This window comes from Castor canadensis, chromosome 1 (assembly GCF_047511655.1).
Source record: "Castor canadensis chromosome 1, mCasCan1.hap1v2, whole genome shotgun sequence".
NCBI classification, from domain to species: Eukaryota; Metazoa; Chordata; class Mammalia; order Rodentia; family Castoridae; genus Castor; species Castor canadensis.
In genome coordinates this window covers 195923791-195944487 of record NC_133386.1, presented here as the reverse complement: position 1 = coordinate 195944487, position 20697 = coordinate 195923791, and the positions used below count along the sequence as shown (strand labels likewise).

At 44.8% G+C, this 20697-nt stretch overlaps 1 protein-coding gene, 1 long non-coding RNA gene and 1 other non-coding gene across 5 annotated transcripts in view; 1 reads left to right on the top strand and 2 right to left on the bottom strand.

The window, feature by feature from the left end:
* The window catches only part of Dtx4 (deltex E3 ubiquitin ligase 4), a 36684-nt gene extending 20982 nt beyond the window's left edge, over positions 1-15702 (bottom strand). Inside the window, exons 1-2 of one of the 3 annotated variants that reach the window (XR_012438647.1) lie at positions 15393-15702; positions 6040-6763 (exon numbers count right to left, since the gene is read on the bottom strand). Coding sequence is in view for 2 of the 3 variants with exons in the window: in XM_074046233.1 (XP_073902334.1) it covers positions 6040-6763; positions 15393-15603 (935 nt within the window). In the remaining variant the exon portion in view is untranslated. The remainder of the gene's footprint in view (positions 1-6039; positions 6764-15392) is intronic. The other 2 variants (XM_074046233.1, XM_020178684.2) reach the window with 2 other exon arrangements.
* Positions 14941-20697, top strand: part of LOC141413777 (uncharacterized) — a 55696-nt gene continuing 49939 nt past the window's right edge. Inside the window, exons 1-2 of the long non-coding RNA XR_012438654.1 lie at positions 14941-15308; positions 17240-17300. This is a non-coding gene — a long non-coding RNA (uncharacterized lncRNA). The remainder of the gene's footprint in view (positions 15309-17239; positions 17301-20697) is intronic.
* Positions 19305-19466, bottom strand: LOC141415740 (U1 spliceosomal RNA). Its single transcript, XR_012440686.1, has one exon. It is a non-coding gene; the product is annotated as a U1 spliceosomal RNA (small nuclear RNA).

Here is a 20697-nt window from a genome sequence, read left to right as displayed (position 1 = left end):
GCTCACTATTCCTGGACATAAAGTAAATGCAAGTCAAAGCCACACTAAGATTCCACCTTACTCATGTCAGAATAGCTATCATCAAAAATACCACCACCAACAAATGTTGGCAAGGATGGGGGGCAGGCAGGAGCCCTCACACAATGCTGGTAGAAATGTAAATTAGTACAACCAGTATGGAAAACAGTATGGAAGATTTTTAAAAAACTAGAAATAGAAATGCCATATGACCCAGAAATACCACTCCTAGGAACATACCCAAAGAAATGTGAGTCAGGCACCTGCACACCCATGTTTATTACAGCACTATTCACAATAGCACAATAGCTAAGCTATGGAAACAGCCAAGATGCCTAATTACTGATGAATGAATTAAGAAAATGTGGTATTTATATACAATGGAATTTTATTCAGCCACAAAGAATGAAATTTTGTCATTTGATAAATGGATGAAATTAGAGACTATCATCTTAAGTGAAGTTAGCCAGGCTCTGAAGGCCAAAAGCCATATGTTTTCTCTCATATGAGGAATAGAGACCTAATAAAAATATAGCAATATTATGGAAAACTGGTCACACTGGGGGGAGGTCACAAATGAGAGGGGTAGGATAAAAGAAAGAAATTAAGAAGATGAATATGGTTGATAGAATCTCTATATAAGAATGAATATGGAATTCTGAAACCACCATAAGAAAGGGAGTAAGGTAGAAAGAAGAAAAAATAGAGGAGATGAACCCATTGGGGTTATAATGATGTATACATGAACTATCACAAGAAAACTCCCTGTGTAGCTACCTTTATCTCAAACAAGCAAAAATATCATTTTTTTCTTCCATAAAATCAGACAACAGGAGAGTAGAACAGGTCCTTCCTGGGAAGTAGGTACCAGTGGGATGGGAGATGTGGCAGGGAAGGGGGGTAGGAGGGTGAATATGGTACAAAAAATGTGTATGTAAATGCAAAAAATTATACCAGTTGAAACCACTCCAGGAATGAGAGGAGGGGAGGATAAAGGATAGTGGTGGAGGGGGTGAATTCAAGTATGATATATTTGATACATTGCAAGAACTTTTGTAAATGCCACAATATATTCCCACCCAGCACAACAACAACAATAACAATAAAAAGACAGATCCCTGGGCCCAGAGCAGAATCTCTCCCTATGGAACACAGGAATCTGAATTTTCTCCCCAAACCTCTTGAGAAGTTGCAATGTTGCCAATCCCCACTCCAGCATTTGGAAACCACTGTTTTAACAGCTGTCACTTCCTTGTCCCTGGGACATATAAATACAAGCACAGCCTCCTCCCCTCTCTGTCCTTCTTCCCACCAAGGAGGGCCAGGCTGGAGAGAAGCCCACACAGCTGCCTGGGAGACACAAGGCCTCCCACAGTGCTGACTGGGAAAATATGGGACTCCTGGGTATTGGGCTTTCTCCATCCCCTCTCCCATCCAGGCTTCCACAGCTGGCTTAGAGAGGCCAGTGGTACTGGTCACAGATGCCTTCAGGAGCCAGCCAGCCTGAGAAGCCAGCGGTTCTGCTCTGGTGGTAGGGTGATGCTGGGAAAGTAGAGGACAAGGAGCATTTGTTTATTCGCTCATTTGAAAAGTACTGACTTTGTGTTAGACATTATGCTCGATGCTGGGGACACAGCAGTGACTGAGACACCCTGTGGTCCTTCATTTATGGGTTATGATTACTAACATGTGCAAAACCTACCTCCTTACCAAGAACGGTTCTACTGCTCACAACCTATAAACCCAACTAATCCAACAACCTATGCAAGTAACATTATTATTAATCTCATTTCATAGGCAAGGAAGTTGAGGCACACTGAGGCTAAGCCCAGTTGACCAAGATCACACAGTTAAAGATTCAAGCCCACAAAATCTCCCCAGAGCCCATTCACTCTTTTGTCACCTTTACAACACCTCCTGCTGCAGAAAGAACAATAAACTCAGAGAAGGTAGGGAACAAACCCACCATCAGGCAAGGGGAGAGCTGGAATGGGACCTCAAGTCAGATCAGTGGGGTCTACCTTTCCCACACATAGGGAGACATAAGGTATTCCCTTAGCTATTTGGAGCCTGCCAGGGCCTCTGTCCCTTCCCAGGGAAGAAGACACGTGCAGCAAAATTGGACATGAGAAGACTTGTGTCTCAACAGGTCACCAAAGGTACTTTTCTTATAAAAATGTCCCCTGGATAAATCAAACCCAGATGTCAGGAAAGGAAAGCTGGATTTACATGAACCACTAGGCCAGGAAACAAGGAATTGTCATGATTCTGGACTCTGTAGCCTGCCCCTCTGTAGCCATGTGTTACATGGCAAATAAACATTGGAGAAAACCAAGTTTAACTGTCAACACTACTAACAGCTCCTCACAAAGTCGGTCAATTTTTCTAAACCCCAGTTTCCTCAGCTCTGTCTGGAGAGGCTAGGAGAGAAGATCCTGCCTCCTGCAGCTTGTTCTTGAGCTTCCCACTAAGAGGCAGTGTGTATTGCCCAGCCCTGCACCTGCTTTCCTTCTCCCCACCTCAAAGGCCCCCACTCCAGCTGCTAAATAGCTGTGATCTGGGTGACAAAAGCCACCTTTGTTCACACAAACTGGACTGGCAGGTTTCCACACCCAATTTGGTCAACCAGGAAATAACAAGACAGCCCAAGAACTGTTGGGTTTGAGAGAAAGGTCTGGAGAGATGGAGGAACAGCCTACACAGGGACCCCAGATACACAGAAGAGATGACTGAGGGACCAACAGAGGGGAAAGATGCCTGTCCTCCCATATCTGGAAAGGGGCAACATGGTGGAAGTACCTTTCACTAGGTTCTGGATTGCAGTGGGTTTCAGGGCTGGTCAGGGAAGATTTGCTATGTGACATAGAAAGGTGTAATGGAAGGAGTCCCCTGTTCTGGTGAAGACTGTCCATCTCAACCCAGCTCAGCCCTGTCTTGCTTTGTGTCTATGGAAGAGCTGTGAAGCCTCTCTGCATTTTGTGACCTCTTTCTGAGTTACCCCAGCTGTAAACGATGTCTGCTTCTCCGGGTCCCTCTGAGGATTTAAGGTCTAGGTCAAGTACTTTTCAAACAGCTGAGCCCTATACAAATTTGGGTGACTGTTTATACTTTTATTTCTCAACTGTCAAAGGACTACACTGAGTTTGATTCTACCATTTCTTGCTTTAGTATTCCAGTTTTCTCAGATTCTTGAGGACATGGTATCAAGTGTGAAGTGCAGAGTTGAGTGTTGGGAAGAATGAGAACTGTCGAGTTGGCAACACTTGACTACCCTTCCCCCATGGTTCCTGTTTAAAATGAAAACTCTGGAGAACAGCCCATGTCTTCACCCTGTCACACCCTATTGGGGCCCCAGCTATACATTTCCTTCTAGAAAACAGCAGTCCAATGATTGGTATGATTCTGACATCCTCCAGGTCAATTCTACTCAGCTAAAGTTCTCTGGCCTAATCACGTGTTAGCCAATCAGAAAACACCTCCTCACCCCTTTATGAAAGGTCCAAGTTTTAATTTCCATTGATAAAATATAAAACTGAAAAAAGAGAACTGGCAAGGTGGCAGGAAGGTTGAGGGAGGGAGAATTCAGCTCTGCAGACACCATGATGGGAGGCTGTGTTTTTCTGAGTTATGTGCCAACACAGGACTCCTCAGGCAGGACAATGACAACGTCTCTAAGGCAACGGAGGCCTAGCCAGAGATGGAAAAGCCTGTACTCAGGGAGAGAAGGACAGAGGAGTGACTGCTGTACTCCACTGCACAGCCCTCTGCTTATGTCTTTGAATAATTTACAGAATCTTTTGTTACCCTCTCCACCAAGCCCCTTTTTTATTCCACTTCTCCCACCCTCCCTGGTCTGCCTTTTTTCCATGGGAAAGTTGCTTGAAGAGGTCATGGGCAGAAAGAGTAGGGAGGAGGGCCTGTGCAACAACAGAAGGTCGATGGCAATGTCAGACAAAGGATATAAACACGCTAATTAAATAGCAAGAAAGGCTGGAAGAGAAGAAATGGTAGTGGGGTGACAAAGGTGGTAAGAGGTGAAAAGGAAAGGGCTGGAAGGTAGAGTGGGGTAGCCAAGGGCCTCCCTTGTCAGGAAAACAGAACAGAGAAAAAACAACTCACTTCTCTAGGCCTTTTGAATCTGCACTGTCCGACATCCACTCTGTTCTCCAGCCATTCTATTGGCAGGCAGCGGGAATAAAGAGAACTAAAGTGTTGTAGACTCTCCCTGAGATTCAAAGAGATCTAGGGCGTCTCCCTGAATGATGGCATGGGATCACTTGACATTTATCAAAGGTGTCAGAAATGAGGTGGTGTGTTGGACCTGCTCTGTTCTGACTTTAGTTCAAAACCTATAGAGTGTATATTCAGTAGGTAACCTGTAAAAAATAATAATGAGAGCGGCTAACACTGACTAAACTCGTATGTGTTAAGAATTGTACTAAGTCTATATACTGAATGTCTCATTTAATCCTCATGACAATCCTAGAAGGAAGGTACTATCTATTACAACCCCATTCTATAGATGACAACATTAAAGACAGAGGACGCAAAACTTGCTCCAAGTGTCAAAGCCAGGAACTCAAGTTCAAGCCCAGGAAGTGAGGGGTTAGAGGCTGTGTTCTCAACCAACAATCACCCTGAAACTGTAAGAGGACCTAAGATGCTGCTGTGTGCTGCTGCATAACAGTACAGAGAAAAGGAACAGTGGTGTAGTTTAGGTGCCAATTTCCTTCTCCCAAATACTTCTGCCAGCTCAGAGGAAGCTGTGAAAATCCCATGTATGTGACTAGCATTCTGTCACTTATAAACTGCCTTTCAATTCAATGAGGCTTTAGCCAAAACAACACTAGACCAGGAGACCAAATCCTGAGTTCCAATCCTCCTGTGTAACAAATGAACTTTGTGGAATGGTAATTCTGAACTGAATGCCTGTGGATCAGTGTAGATACTGTCACGAAATTCCTTCAGTGGAGGTTTTCATAACACCATGGGTAGGGAAAGGAAATCTGACACAATGACACACACACACACACACACACACACACACACAATGACATTGGACCTTGTAAAGATTCTGTGGCTTACCCAAGTGGCAGAGGCAGGAGTAGAGGCTGGGCCTCCAATTCCCAGCCAGGTCCTACCCCCATTCTACAGTGTACTTTCCTTCTTTTTTCCCCCAATGCCAAGTCTCTATGTGCAGAGATCCAGCTGAGTATCCATGATATCTCCTTAGAGCAGCCTGAATTTTCAGACTTGGGAACCCAACTCTAAAACCATCCTCACCATATGAGGCACAAAACCCACAGGCAGAGCTAGGTTCTTTTGAGGAAAGAGAAGATGGGTAGGTGTGAGGAGCTGACAAGAAGCCAAGGAATGGTAAGCAAAGGCTGTAGGCATGGCATGGACTTTTGTCTCAAATAGCTGAGACAAAGCATGGAAAAGAACTAAACCTCTCTTGGCACCTACTGTTGCCAGCACTGTGGTATGTGCTTAGTAGAGAAGGAGCACTGCAGCCTCAGAATCTGGGCTCTGGCATCAGACTTCCTAAATTTTGATTCCCAGTCCTGCCAGTGATTAGCTATGTGCTCCTGAGCAAGTAAACCTGCCTAACTCAGAGATTTGCTATATAATGGTTAAATGAGATGATAAAGTCCCTAAACCATAAAATAGCGGGAGTTCAATTAATGTTGCTATTATGTTTCATATATATATAATCTTCCATACTCCTCACTGCAACTCTTAACACTGACAGCAATAACAGAGAAGCAAGTCAGGGTTCTATGATGTTATGAATCTTGCCCCAAATCACAAGGTAAGAGGCAAAGTCTCAATTAGATCCTGAATTTTTGAAGCCCTAAGGTAAAACCCTCCCTCTTGCATACAAAGCTGGTTTCCACCTGCAGGCAGGAGCTCAGTTCAAGATGGCCTATGTCCTAGCAGTCCTTCTGCTCTGTGACCCAGAAGGTCCATCATAAGCTATCTCTGAGGTGAGTGCTCTGAGTTAGTCATAGGAGCACGTACCCTGAGGCAATCAGCACACGGGACTGGGCCATGGCCAATCGTTGCAAGTTGGTACGATTCAAGGTGGCCAGGGCGACCCTTCCTGTCTTGCTGTTGGTTCCTAGAGGGCTGGCTGGAGAGCCTGAAGTTGCCCCAGCCGGTGCATTAGAGACTTGTCTCCGGATCACCTGTGATGGGGCAGCTTTCATTGGGCCTCGAATAGTGCCTGAAGGGTCCAGCGGCTTAGCCCCAGGGCCTGGTGGTGGGGGCAGCTTAACCACTCCAGAAGGGGGCATATTCTTGCGGGTTGCTGGGGGCTGCAGGGGCCCAGTACTCCCATTGACAACAGCTGCTTTTACACTCATCACCAAGACACATTGTGGACAGGAGCAGGGTGGTCCAGGGGACGAGGTGGCTGACGCAGGGTTGACTGGCCAAGACTGAGCTTTAGGCAAGGTACCAGTGACCATGGGGTAGATGAGGTCAAGTCGGCGGCGGACACGACGTTGGCGCTGGGTCTGCCGGTTGATCTGGCCCATGGTGCTGAAGTCAATGACGTAGCTAAAGCCAATGGAAGTGAGGTCGATCCAGGGGTGCTGCTTCTCATAGGCGTGTTGGATGGTGATACCCACTTCCATATCGTAGGGTGTCCAGGAACCATTGTCATTCTCCCACTCCCAAACCACGCCCTTCCCGGGAGCCGAGGACGGGTCATAGTAGTTGCGGCGAACTGGACGGAGGGTCCCTGTCAGATTAGGTCAGAGGAAAGTCAGGGTCAGCATGGTAACATACTAAATCATATTACATTAATAGGCAAACATTAAAAGAGTCCTACTGTGTACTGGGTACCATGCTGCCAATTGCAGTGTCAGCTTTGAAAGAGATATCTTCCTGCCTTTAAGGAATCTGTAGACAATCCAGGATGGGAACAGGCAAAGGATACAGGAGGCAGTGCAGCTGGGCAGAAAGCACCTCCTACCTTGAAGTTGGAGACATATTGATTTACAGGCAAATTAATTATCTTGCTAGCTAAGATAGAATCCCTCAGGCCACTCTTCTCCTCTGAGAAATAGGATAATAACTCCTTACTAGAGTTTTTGTAAAAATTAAATGTGACTTATTCATTTAACAAATATGTATTTGTTCATGCCAGGTAATGAATTTTACAGCACACCCTATAATTTTTACTTAGGCATATACAGCCTAACGCGCAAAGTCGGTGCTCACAAATATCATATTCTTTCTCTTCTTTCCCTGTAAATTCCCCTGCACCCAGGGCTATGCAGGGAAAAGAATTCAGGGCTGTAGAAGCTTTAGAAGACAGGGACACAACTTTGCTTTCATCCAGGAGGGCTACCCAGAGGTAGTGGCCATGGAGCTGGCCATGGCTCATTATGGATGCAGTAAAAATAATTGTTTTAAAAAAATGGTGTGATACTGTGAGAAGAAAGGAAATAGGCTTGAGAGAACTCTCACATATTTCCCAGCATTAAATTCTATACCAATAATAAGAACATTCTCAGTGGCCATGAGAATAATTTTACAATTATCTAAGGCCTTTCTTTCAAAAGCTCAAACGTTCCTAAAGATAGCAATGACTTAATTTTGATGGTCTCATTATAAGACTGGGAAGAGCCAGATTATTATGGGGTGACAGACAGTTCAGCAGAGATGAATTAGTAGGACCAGAAGGAATCTGAGCCTGATGGGGAACTATTGCCCTTTTATCTACTACTCACCCAAACCTGAATCCAGCCCAACACTAACCAGGGCTCAAGATGCCTGGCTCAGGGCAGAACAAGAAGGCTGGGGAGAGTTCCAGAGATGCTGGAGTCCCTGCATCTGTCAGCTTAAGCTCTATCCATCAAAGTGGTGGGAAAAGGCTCCCTTTCCTGGCCTCTGACCCACCCCCTCCTCCAACCCAGAGGGAGACACCAAGACTGGGACAGAATCCCATTCAAGGGGGGAAGAAAAGGAACAATGGCTATTCAGGCCTTTGCCAGGGTCATAACCCGCCCCCTACCCCATCTCCAAGCCCCTTAATGACCCAAAACATCAACATTCAGAGGCTCAAGGGAGAAGCAGAACAATTCCCTATTCACCACCAGGGCCTCCGCTGGGGAACCTGGGGTATAGGGAATGAGGGGGGGGGGCACAGTAGTTCCCTAGTTAGCCTCCATTTCCTTCCTAGTAGCCAGCTTGCTAGGGAACAAAGAATACTAGCTTTTTGGTCCTGTCCCTTCCTGCTGTGTGATTAATACTCAGTTTCCTCATATCTTTGGGTCCTGGGAAGCTGCTTCAACAGGTGGATTTGAGGATTAAATGAAGAAATGAATATAAAACTCCAAAATAGCACCTGTCACATGGCAAGAGCTCAAAAAAATGGGGATTGTTATACTTTATTTTCTACTGTATATCTAAGGATGATGTAATGGGAAAAGTTTTAAGGATGCAGTGTGCATGAAACAGGGAGACAGAGAGAGAAGGGGAGAGAGAATGAAAGTTTCTACATAGTGCATATTTGCAGTTTTTATTACTTAGAAAGCCCCTCACATAGGCCTATTCCATATCATCTTCATGGTAATCCTATAAAACACCTGTTACAAATGATACTATTTTATATTTTCTCCAGGTAGCAGGAACAATGTATTCAACCAATTCTCACAAATGTGCTTAAAAGGCTGTTTTTTGGACAATGGTGTTATCAATTCTGGAAATGCCTGAGATATGTTAGGATATATATGAAAGGGACTGCAGAGGTCAGTGAGTGGAGGGAACTTTTGTAGACTACACTATGACTGTATTACATACCTTTCCAGGCTTATTTTCCTCCCTCCCCAGTATTTTCCTCTACTCTTGCTAAAAGAGGCCCTTTAATCCTCATGCATGCCCTCAGGGTTCCCTGATCCCCTCCCACACTAGTACCAGATCCCTTCTACTAAAATGCCACCTTTTGCCATTTTTATCTATTGAAATTCTCCTTATTCTTTAGGTCCTATGCCATTTGCTATCCATTTCTTGAAATGTTCTCCTAGCCCATGCCCCACCCTCAAGAAGTTCGAGGTGCAGATCTTGACTATTGCCTGATGTGTACATTTGCTGAGCATTCTTCATAGGCATTGTGAGTAGGGACAACAATATAGCTGTGGAGCACTTCACATTCTAGTGCCAAATGCAGTATCTGGCAGTTACAAGAGCTCCATAAACAGTGCTGGGATTGATTGAACACTCTGGCTACTAGGATGTTTAATCATTGACCACATATTTCTGAGCATCCATTAGTTGCTATGGAGAATGCAAAGATCCAAGCATTACTCAAGAAGTGTACAGTCTAGAACAGCATTAGAGGACAAGTATGAGCAACTATTTATGATGCAATTATGTCACAAGAGAGATGTCAACAAAATGCATGTTGGCAGGAAATCTGACCATATCCCTTCCTGCTTAAATCCTCCCATAATTTCTCCTTAGATCAGGACCAAAATTCCCTCCACTCACTGACCTCTGCAGTCCCTTTCATATATATCCTAACATATCTTGCCCATATTTTCTTCACATGGGACTTCAGTCTCTCTCATTTCCACGTTTCTCTGATTCTGGGCCTCTTCACAAGTCTTGGTCTTCCTCCTCCACCTCAAAGCATTCTGCCATTCTCTTTGCTGCTCATCCTTCAGATTAAAGCTTATTTTCCACAAGAAGGAAAGGTTTCTCTAACCAGGTCAAACTCCTGTTCCTCTGTTTTATAACACTTATCTCACTGTGCAGTTACACATTTATTTGTGGCTAGTTTGATGAATATCTGCCTCCCTCCCTAAGTCCTCAATTCCATGAGAACTGGCATCAAAGAGTTTTCTCTCTATCCCACTGGCATATCCAAGGGGTTCAGTAAAGTTGACTGAACAAATGAAGTAATGATGATTTGGAGAACATTTGAAGAAATGGGTGGCAAATAGCAAAAGTGTTGAATGACAGCTGAACTTTTTTTAAATTAGTATCTGAATTTAAAAAATTGTTGTTTTTTGTAATTGTACAAAGGGCTTTCATTGTGATATTTACAACATACATATAGTGCACTTCAATTAAATTCACACCATCTATATTTGTCTTTTTTAACCTCCTTCCTTCCTTCCTCCCTCCTTTTTAAATAGTTTTTGGAGGGATTCATTATGCTATTTTCATACAGTCTTCCTCCCCCATAAAGAGAATTTCAATAGGCAAAAATGGCAAGAATTTCAATAGAAGGGATCTGATGAATGGGTGGGGTGGAGAGGATGTCAGAGAACGCTGAGAAGATATAAGACATAGAGGATAAACCTGGAAAGGTATGTTAAGAGCCAGGACATAGAAGTTTTGAAACATTATGCTTTGATGGGTTTAATATTTAGGTGATAAGGAGCCAGTGAAGCTTGTTAAATGGAAGTGGCAAGACCAGAGCTACTCTGTTAATTAATTCCACACGTATTAAGGAGTGTTGGGAAAATGAAAAAGAAGTGACAAACTGGAGAGACCTTACAAAGAGGAAATGGGTAGGACTTGACCATAAGTAGCTGAATGCTTTCTAAGTGAGGTTCCAGAACACTCCTTCATAATCTGCAGGGGTCTAGATCAGCAGTGCCCTTAAGATTGATTTCCAGTCTGGGCTAGAAATCAATAGTTTTCCTTCTGTACCCTAAAATTTCAAGTGGCAGGCCACATGGTTTGCCTGCCTGTACAATAAGGCACTGAATGATGAAATGAATCAAAGAATCCCGAGGCTTTGACCACAGAAAAGTGCCAAAAGAATGGTGCCATTATCAGGGAGAGTGATGTCAAGAAGAAGCATTGGTTTGGGGAGGGAAAGTTGATGAGCTCTGTTCAGCCCTACAGGGTAGTTAGAGACAGGAAACCACCTCAGAACCAAAGACTTGGGACAACAGAGATGATGGGATTTCACTCTGATTATTTTCAGAGACCACACTGCTTGGAATGTGCTAACCTTAGGCTTCTCTAGAATCAGGTCCATAAACTAGGTGGTCTGAGGAAGGTCCATCTTATCCTATGGTGTGATGACCCAGAGAGAAGGCCTCTAATAGGATAGGAATAGGAATGTTCACAAAGTAAGTAAGAAAAAAAAGGAAAGAAAATCAGCTTTTCCCAGCCACCCTAGACATCAGAATCCCAAAGCATCTAAGGAGTTCTGGCTCTTGGGAAATATAGCCAAGGTATAACCAGGCAAACTGAGGTCTCTAAGGCATGCCACCCCCACCTATGCCAGTGGTTCACTGCTGTTAGAACACATACTGTGTCTAAAATTCCCAGGCCTCTCTTACCAGCACCAACTCACCTTCACTAGAACATTCCATGAGGGCAAAGTCTTGGATGTTCTATTACTGCTATATGCCCTGTGCCCATGACTATACAAAGCAGCAGGTTCATAGCATTCACAGAATAAAAGTATAGGGCATAGAAGACTTAATTCAGAATCTTAGCTATGTCATTGACAGCACATCTTAATCCATTGAGCAGAAAAAACTTTTTCAACTTGTTCTCTTTCCTATAAAACTTGAAGAGCACTCTTCATTAAGATCTTTGTGCAAATTAAATTAGACAATGTGTGCAGTATACTTGGCACCATGCAGATCCATGGCAATCCATACTGTGGTCATTGTGAGGTCTACTTCTTCCACTCCTGTGCCACACTAGATATGGAATATTGTGGGGATCCCTAGAAAATCAGTTTCTGTCAAATCTTATAGTCAAACTTACTCCCTTGAGCTGACTTTTCACTATGTTAAAGACATAAAGGAGACTACTCAAAATTGGAAAGAATCCTCCCTTGCACCATGTAACTTCCTTTTAGAATCATCACTGGTGTGGAACTAAAGTCATTCACCTGCCCATTTGCATGTTAGAAGAAAAGAAAGAGGGAAGAAAGGAATCTTAAAGCTGCTCATCAATCTACAGAAGAAAACAGACCTGTCCAGTTAGAGTACTTGCTCAAGATCACACAACAAGCAATGAGTCCAGGATAGAGCCTGGGTCATGTCTCCTCACTCCTAGCCTGGGTCTTCCTATTCTACTGCTAGAGCCATGGAGATGACAGTGATTAGGTGTGTTAGATTAGAATGTACTGGGGAAGGTGATGCTAAAGGAAAGCTCTCCTGTCACTGCCCTATGAGACAGAGGGCAGTCTGGTCAAGATAAATGACTTCAGATAGAAAGGACTGCACCAAGCCTTTTGGACATAGCATGGCCAAGATCAATCCCCTTTATCTTGCTCTTTCCTTCTTTCAGATTCTCTAGCCCAAAATGCCTAGAGAAGACCAGCACAGAATGCTAATGTTCTCATACCCCCAGGAGGCCTGAAGAAGAGCCCAGAGCAAACAGAGGAGGACAGATGGGTGTAGCAACCTTTGTCTCTCTGGAGGCAAGCTGATTGAAGTCAAGAGCCCAGGATAGTGGAGAGACTGAGAACTCACAGAGCAGTCAGGAAAACAACTTCTAAAAAGACAAAGCACTCCTGTCAAAGTGCCTATGGAGAGAAGGCAACCAGAGAGAGAGAGAGAGAGAGGGAGGGAGGACTTGCCTCTAGGCAGGGAACTTCCAGTCCTCCTTTGTTCATAGGGATGTTTCTGGTTCCCAGCTTTAAAATGTAGCTTGGGGACAGTTAATAATTTAATTAAACATTGCCAGGGCTTGGCTGGGGTTGCCTGGGAGCTGGTGGCTTAAAGTTTATACCCTGTCATGGTCTCATCAATAAGCTACATTGAGAGGAACTGTGTGTATTAGTAGAGAAGGGAGAGAGGGGGCTCAGAGTCCAGATACCCAGAGATGCTAATCTACTTTGACAAGCTCCTTGACAGGCCCAGAATTCCTGGGAATTCAGTCCAGTGCCTTCAGCATACAACACAGGGCTTGGCACAGAGGAGACAGGTGCTCAGGAAGGTTCTATGTCTAATGTTCTGATGTATCTGAGGTAGGAATGAGCACATGTAGTTTTTTTTTTTTTCAAGGATACAGGCTAAACATCGTGTTGTACACCTGTACCCGGCACTCAGGAAAGTGAGGCAAGAGGATCCTTGAGTTAGAGGCTAGCTTGGGCTACATGGTGAGATCCCTTTTCACAGAGATAGGGAGAGAGAGAAGAAAGAGGGGAGGGAGGGACACACACATATACACAAAGAAAGAAAGAGAGAGAGAGAGAGCTTAATAAGTTGCTCAGTGGTAGAGTGCCTAGCATTTGTGAAGTGGCTCTGGGTTTGATCCCTGGCACAAAAAAAAAAAAAAAAAAAAAGAAGAAGAAGAAAGAAAAAGAAAAAAAGGATTCAGGGTTACTTCTTGGCCTCAGAACTAAAATTCAAGGAGCTCTAGCCTCTGCTAATCAGTAGGAAGTAGTTAACCTGTTCTTAGAGAAGAGTAACCAGACCTTGGGAAATAGCACCTATCCATTAGCACAAGTTTCTCTACAACTTTCACTTTTGTCAAAAGCATCCTTTAGGTTATGACCCCTCTTAGTTCTATGACCATCCTAGATTCCCCCAAATACAAATTAAATTTTGCCCTTCCCAACAGCGGGAGAAGGGTTGGGACCTGTGTATCAGCAGGGTGGTTCTCCATTTGCTACAGAGATTTAGTCTGAAATAGAAAAGCTAACACCTGCTGTTTTTATTTTGAGCAGTACTGGAATGCCCTGTCAGGTGGTCTCTCTGGTCCCACCTCTATGACTCAGCTGCCCCTTTGACACACTCTCCCTTAACCCTCACTTCCACAACCTGTACCCAGGATGCACAACTGTGTTCTCTCCCTCCCTCTCAGCCATACTTAATCAATCCTCTTTCTCAATCTCCTCACATTTCTCCTTATTCTCCTTCCAGTCTCTGTCTCACCTCCCTCCCTTCTCCACCAGTGTTTAAGCCTGCCAGATGCTAAAACTTCTGGAATCTTTTCCCCAGACAGCTTTACTCAGTTGGCCAGTGTCTGCAGAGTCCTTGGCAAGGAGGTTGTTGGGAGTTACAACTAAAGACAGGCAACATGAGAGAGGAAAGATACCTCTTTCCCATGAAAATCCTAATTAGTACACAGGATGTGAGGGCTTTCCTAGGAGGCTGAGATGTCCTGCTCAAGCAGCTGTTCTCCAAACCACAAGGCCCTCATCATTTCTACTCCCTCCCCATTAACACCTGTTTCTCCAGGCTCCTTGGTTACACTCTTGGGAAAGCTCAGCCAGAATTTTAGAACTCCCCACCCCCTCCCACATGCACGCGCCCGCACGCGCGCGCACGAATACACACACACACACACACACACACACACACACACACACACACACTCCCCACTGAAGAGATTACTGGGGAGACAACTTGTCGCAGGTCATCAATTACCCTTAGATACACTAAGCCAAGTAAAGAGGTGTAACTACATCCCTCTCCTCCCTCTAATGACCCCCACCCCCCACCCCAGCTTCCACCTTGCAGGCTTCCTTCCTGGCTCTGATCTAGAAAGACTGATTGGATGGGAAGTAGGATTGTGGTAGTCTTAATAGCTGGCAACTTGATTCTCAAGGAAAGAACAGAATTTAGTGCTCTAGGAGACCAGTGTACCTCATAGGCTATGGTTTCAGGAAGAAGCTTAGAGACAGTTTCTCCTTAGGAATCCACTCCCACCTCCTCCCCCTCCCGGGACAAAGGGAGCAGCTTCCCTGCCAGGCATTCCAGAGCCCCATCCCTCCCCCTCCTCTTTCCATCTGCTGTGGCCTGTTGCTTCTGTGCTTGGAGTGCAAAAGCAAAGGCATTGGGTGAATGCCACAGCACCCAGGATGTTCCATCTCCTGGAATCCCCCAACTCCATTCTCTCCTCCTGGGGATGCCCCTGCTTTTCCATACTAGACTGTAACTGGATTCCTTCTTCCTCTCCTAGTTTTCACACCCAGGATCTGGTTGTGAGTAGACATCACACGCAGAGATAGGAAGGTTGGGGATGAGGCCATATGTGGCAGGTCCAAGAGCACCTGAGGCAAAGCAGAGTCCATCAAGGTGTGAGGAGCAAAAGGTTGAGAGCAGGACTCCTTGGTGAGGGGCTGGCATTGCTCATACGCTGGGGAAGCGCCAGAATTTCTACACGGAAGGACTTTAGGCCAACAAGGGCCAAAAAGGGGGGCGTGAAGGGGAAGAGAGTTCCTACTGGCTAGGTGGATATGCATGACCGGAATATTAATAATTACTTGCATGGACGTTTATTCAGCGATGGTGGTGGGATCCGAAAAGGTTCAAGAGGAGTAAATCACCTCCCGCCAACACCTCTTCGTGACATAAGTACGCTGGGGTGTCCCTTGGGTGGGCCAGGTGGTCTCATGAGGAGGGAGTTCCCCCGGCAGCCAAGGGGGGTGGGCGACTCACCCGTGTCTTGGCGGAACTGGTTCATGGACTGCAGGTCGATGATGTAGGGCGCCAGACGGCTATCCACCTGGCCCAGCACCACACTGCCTCCAGCACGGGGACCGGCGCGGACCACCGCCTCGATATGGTGGCTCACCGCCGGACTGTAGGGACGCCAGCGACCGTGTTCGTTCAGCCATTCCCAGACCACCACGGCCGAGGCCAGGAGCATGGCGAGGCCCGGAGCTGCGGCGGCGGCGGCGGCAGCGCTGCACTGCCTGCCTCCCGGGCTCCGCGCGCCCGACCTCCTCCGCTTCCTCCTGCGCCGCCGCCTCCGGGCCTCGACCGCGCCCCCCGCCCCGCGCCCCAACGCCCCCGGGAGCCTCAGCTCCGGCCCATGGGCTCCTCCCCAGCCGCGCATCCACCGGGGCCCGGAGACCCGGGCTGCCTGGCTCGGTCCGCGCGCCGCCGCCGCCGCCGCCGCCGCCGGGGTCCGCCGCTGCGCCGCTGCTCCGTGGGGTTGAGTCGCTTCATGCAAATGCCCGGCTCTCTGCAAACAGGCCCCCGCCTTGCAAAGCCACCCCGCGGGCCCGCGGCCCGAGCCCCGGCGGCCGCGAGCCGGGGCGGACCTCGTGGCGAGGACCGAGCCCTCGCACCAGTTGCGCCTCTGGCTCTGCAGACGCCAGGGTGGGATCTACCCGCACGATCGCACTCGGAATGGCACGCTCTGTTCTCCTCCTCTCCCTCCCCACCCTTTAGCCGCACGAAATGCAGGCGCTGTCGCGGGGAGAGCTCCCCCTCCCTGTGGCTCTGTTCAGTCGCTTCCAGAATGAATCGCCCCTCCCAAGCAGGGAGCTAGGGCAAACTGGCGCCCGCGTGGGTTTCCCCAGTCCCCTGATGCAGAGAAGAGACCCGCCATGACACGGCCCCTGGATTGCCACTGTAGCCCGGACGCAACTTTGTAGCCCTGTTCGAAAAAGATGGAATTTCCTTTCTTTCTTTCTTTTCTTCTTCTTCTTTTTTTTTTTTAATGCAGCATGATTAGCGTCCGCAGCGCGAGCTCGGAGGCACGCATGCACTAGCATACACATTCACGCAACCCCCTCCTCACGCCCTCCTTGCTCTGGGTGGTATTACCTCATTCTCTCCTTCATCCTTAGCTGTCCATCAAGGATGCAGAAGCCACACCCCCTGGCTATTTGTTCAGGTTGCCCTGGAGCTTTCACGCCCCCTGCTGGTCCAAACCGTTGCGTGTGGGCCAGTGGTCACACACTTGTCACCACTCAACTCTGACCTCTGCTAATGAGAAAAGGCAATTTGGCCAACGGTGGATTTATATCATCTATGTAGAGAGCAAGTGTGGTTTTTCTGACCCATTTCTACGTTATTACAGTCAAGAAGACATGCTAAATTTATTTATCCTTCAGTATTTCTACGAACACAATTATGAAAGACTAGGACAAAACCAAGTCAGACTTGGTTATTAATGAGGAAAGTAATCTAACATGGGTCTGACTAAAGGGAAGAATGAATTTGGGATCACACACTAACACCTGCCGTGATGGTGTACGTCGGTAAGTCCCTGGTAGGCTGAGGCAAGAAAATGGCGAGTTCAAGGCCATCCTGGGCTGTATAGTGAGACTGTCTGAAAACAAAAACAAAAAGGAAGTACACATTAATCTTTTCAAAGAACACACATTTTGTTTCTCTGAGGCTGAAACCACAATGATGAATTCATTCTGTCAAGTTTTAATTAAAACAGGATATGGGAAATTTTAAAATATATTTTAGGGAGTGACATTATGAATATTTTTGAAATAATTATTTTTTCATTCCATTACATGATCTGTTTATGTTCTATAACTCAGGGAGAAAATGGCACCTGACCAGATATATCAGGAATTCCCAGGTGGCACAAGCCTAATCCAGGTAAGAGTGTGATTATAAATGTTGAAGTGGCTGTTGGAAAGATGAATGGGAAAGAGAAAGAGACTCTACTTATCTATGACCAGCCTGATTTTGTATCTAGTCTTCTGTTATCTGTCATGCTAAACAAGACAGAGTACTGCAGCAGAATTAAAATGCCTGCTGATGCCTGAGAAGGTTGGTATATAGTCTGATTAATTTGCAAGAGGAAGTAAATATATAGATGACAATTGATTAGTAATCAATTGTAGTTGTAAAATGTATGTATTTTAGTAAGCTGTGGGTAGACTTACAGCTCATAATCACCCACTTCAAATAATAATTTACAATTATATCAATAAAAATTATATATGTATATGCATTTCTTAGGTGTTTCAAGACAGTCCTAATTTTAAATAATTGGTGCTGTAAATTCGTAAAAGTGTGAGACATTCCATTTTGGTATCCAAACTATATTGCCCAAATTGCCTCCTAAACCCAAAAGTGGCATAAACCATTTTGTAATTTGAACCTATGGTGGCTATCTTAAAACTTTACTAGTTGAAACTAACTGTAATGAAGCCAGTTTTGAATTGTTCAAAGGCTCGATTCTATGATTTTTAATGGCATTATTCTAACATCAAGTTTCAATGAAAAAGCCATTCTCTTCTTTTTCTGTGGAATGTTCAGAGACAAAAGTCACTTTTTTTTAGTTACTCATTACTATGTAATAAGCCACTCTGATAGTGGCTAAAAACAGTAACTAGCATTCATTTTTGTACTCAAATCTGCAATTTGGAGAAGGCTTCTGAGGACAGTCTGCTGCAGACAGTCTGCAGCTCAAGGCAGTTGGAAGGAAGGGTGACTGGGGGCTGAAATCCTCTGTGGGCTTGGTCACTCAGGGATGCACATTGTCATCTGACAACTCAACTGGACTGTCAGTCCCAGTACCTACATATGGTCTGTCCAAATTGCTAACTGATGTCCTCACAACATAGAGGTTGGTTTCAAAGATGTATGACTCAAGAGAAAGAGCCAGGCAGAAGCCACATTGCGTTTTCTTTAATTAATTTTCAATTTGGAAGTAATTGTAAGTTTACCTGCAGTTGTAAGAAATAAGACAGATCCCATTTACTCTCTTTGCCCATGGTACCCAATGGTAACATCTTCTAATACTATACTAACAAAACTATAGTACATTATTATACTGGACACAGTCTAGCTATAGAATAGTTATAATCTTGTTCTTTGCTGATATAATATCACAGTGTCATACATTGTACAATATACATTTCATGCAATATACATCTCCATCATCACATGTTGCACTTTTATAACCACATCTGCTCCTTCCTCCCTGCTATCATTCTGCCATTGACAGGAGTATCACTAATTTGTTCTCCATAGTTATGATTTTTTTTCATTTGAAGAATATTATGTAAATGGAACCATGAACATTTAACCTTTTGAGATTAGGTTTTTCCACTGTGCATAATTCTGTAAAGATTTGTTCAGGTAGTGTGTGTGGAGAGTTTCTTCCTTCTTACTGCTATGTAGCATTCTATGGTATCTTTGTGCCACTGTTTATTTTACTGTTTACCCTTTGAAAGACATAAGCTGTTTCTACTTTGGGCTGTTATGAGTAAAGCTGCTATGAACATTCTCATACAGGTTTTTGTGTGAAAATAAAATTCCCATTTCTCTGTGATAAATGCCCAGGATTACCATTGCAAGAACACATGGTAGTTGTGTTTCACTTTTTTCTTAATCTGCTGACTTTCCAGATTTTCACTTAGCAATGTACTCATCATCTAGTCTCTACATCCTCACCAGCATGTAATGTTGTCAATATATTTTATTTTAGCTTACTTTATAGGTGTGTAGCGATAACTTCTTATGTGTTTAATTTTTTTTAATGGCTAATAGTGTTTCAAATCTCTCAATGTGATTATTTGTTATCTGTATATCCTCTTTGATAAAATTATCTATTCACACCTTTGACTATTTTTTCTAGTTTTTTTTTCTTTAGGGGAGAGTGCAAACGCAATCTCCCACTACCACAAATTATGCAGTCGAGTTTCCCACATTTGGGGCAATCGTAGGGGTCAGCACATCCGGAGTGCAATGGATAAGTCTCGCCCTGGGAAAACCACCTTCATGATCATGGTATCTCCCCTGCCAGGTAAGTATTTTTTTCTAGTTTTTACTGTTGAAGTTTGAAAGTATTTTTTTAGTGGTCTAGATATAACCCTTGAATATGTGGTTTGAAAATATCTCAAGCTGCAGCTTATCCTTTATCCTTTTTTTGAGGGGGGGGTACTGCGGCTTGAACTCAGGGCCTTCTCCTTGAGCCACTCCACCAGCCCCATTTTTTTTGATATGGTTTTTTGAGGTAGGGTCTTGTGAACTATTTGCCCTGCCTCGCTTCCAACTGTGATCAACTTGATCTCTGCCTCCTGAGTAGCTAAGATTACAGGTATTAGCCACCAGCACTTGGCTGTTTTCTCCTTCTTTATTGGGTCTTTCACAAGAAAAAGGGTTTTTTTGCTGTTTTTTTTTTCTTAATGAAATACAGCTTACCAAAATTTCTTTTTCTGGCTTCTGTTTTCCATGTGAATTCTAAGAAATCTGCGAATAGCCCTAGAATTTGAGTATTTTCTCCTGTATTTCCTTCTGTAAGTTTTATAATTTTACAATTTACATTTAAATGTATGATCAATTTTGAGTTAATTCTTGTGTAAGTTGTTGGCTTTAAGATAGATGTGATGGTTTTCTGAGTTCTGAGTCTTTTAGCAAATTATTGAACTTGAGGATGGTCTTGGGGATCTCCTGAACTTGGCCCTGTCACAGTCTTTGCCAACTCCTCCCTAATCCTTCCAAGGGAGCTCTGGAACTAAAATAGCTGATCAGAGATGCCCCAAAGAGCATTGCCTTATCCCTCCACATCAGTCCCAGAATGGGTGTGACCTCCAGCTGCTAAGGCAATCCCTGAAAGTGCTAACAGATGACAATGTGGGATAGTAAGTTTGTCAGTGAAGGACAATTTGAACAGCATATCCCCACACTTATCCTCTGCACAGCTTGGTAATCCTTCATGTATGTTTGGGGAATAATCCTCTAAGAGTCAATGCAATTTGTTTCCTGGGGAAAACTTAGAAGAGAGGTATGAGTGGGAAGATTCACAGCTGCAGTTTTCTCCCTTCTTTGCTATCCATTCCATTCCCCTCTCCCTCAGCTAGCACATCTCCTACTACTGGTGTCTTCCTAGTGGCATGAACCAAATACTCATTTCTGTGGGGTTTGAGACCATGTCTGTCAGGCTCTTCTCAGGGTTGGGCTAGTGCAATTGTAAAATCACTATCAAATTTGAGCAAGTGAGTACTGAGAAGAACCCAAATCTATCACTTGCATGGGCAAACAC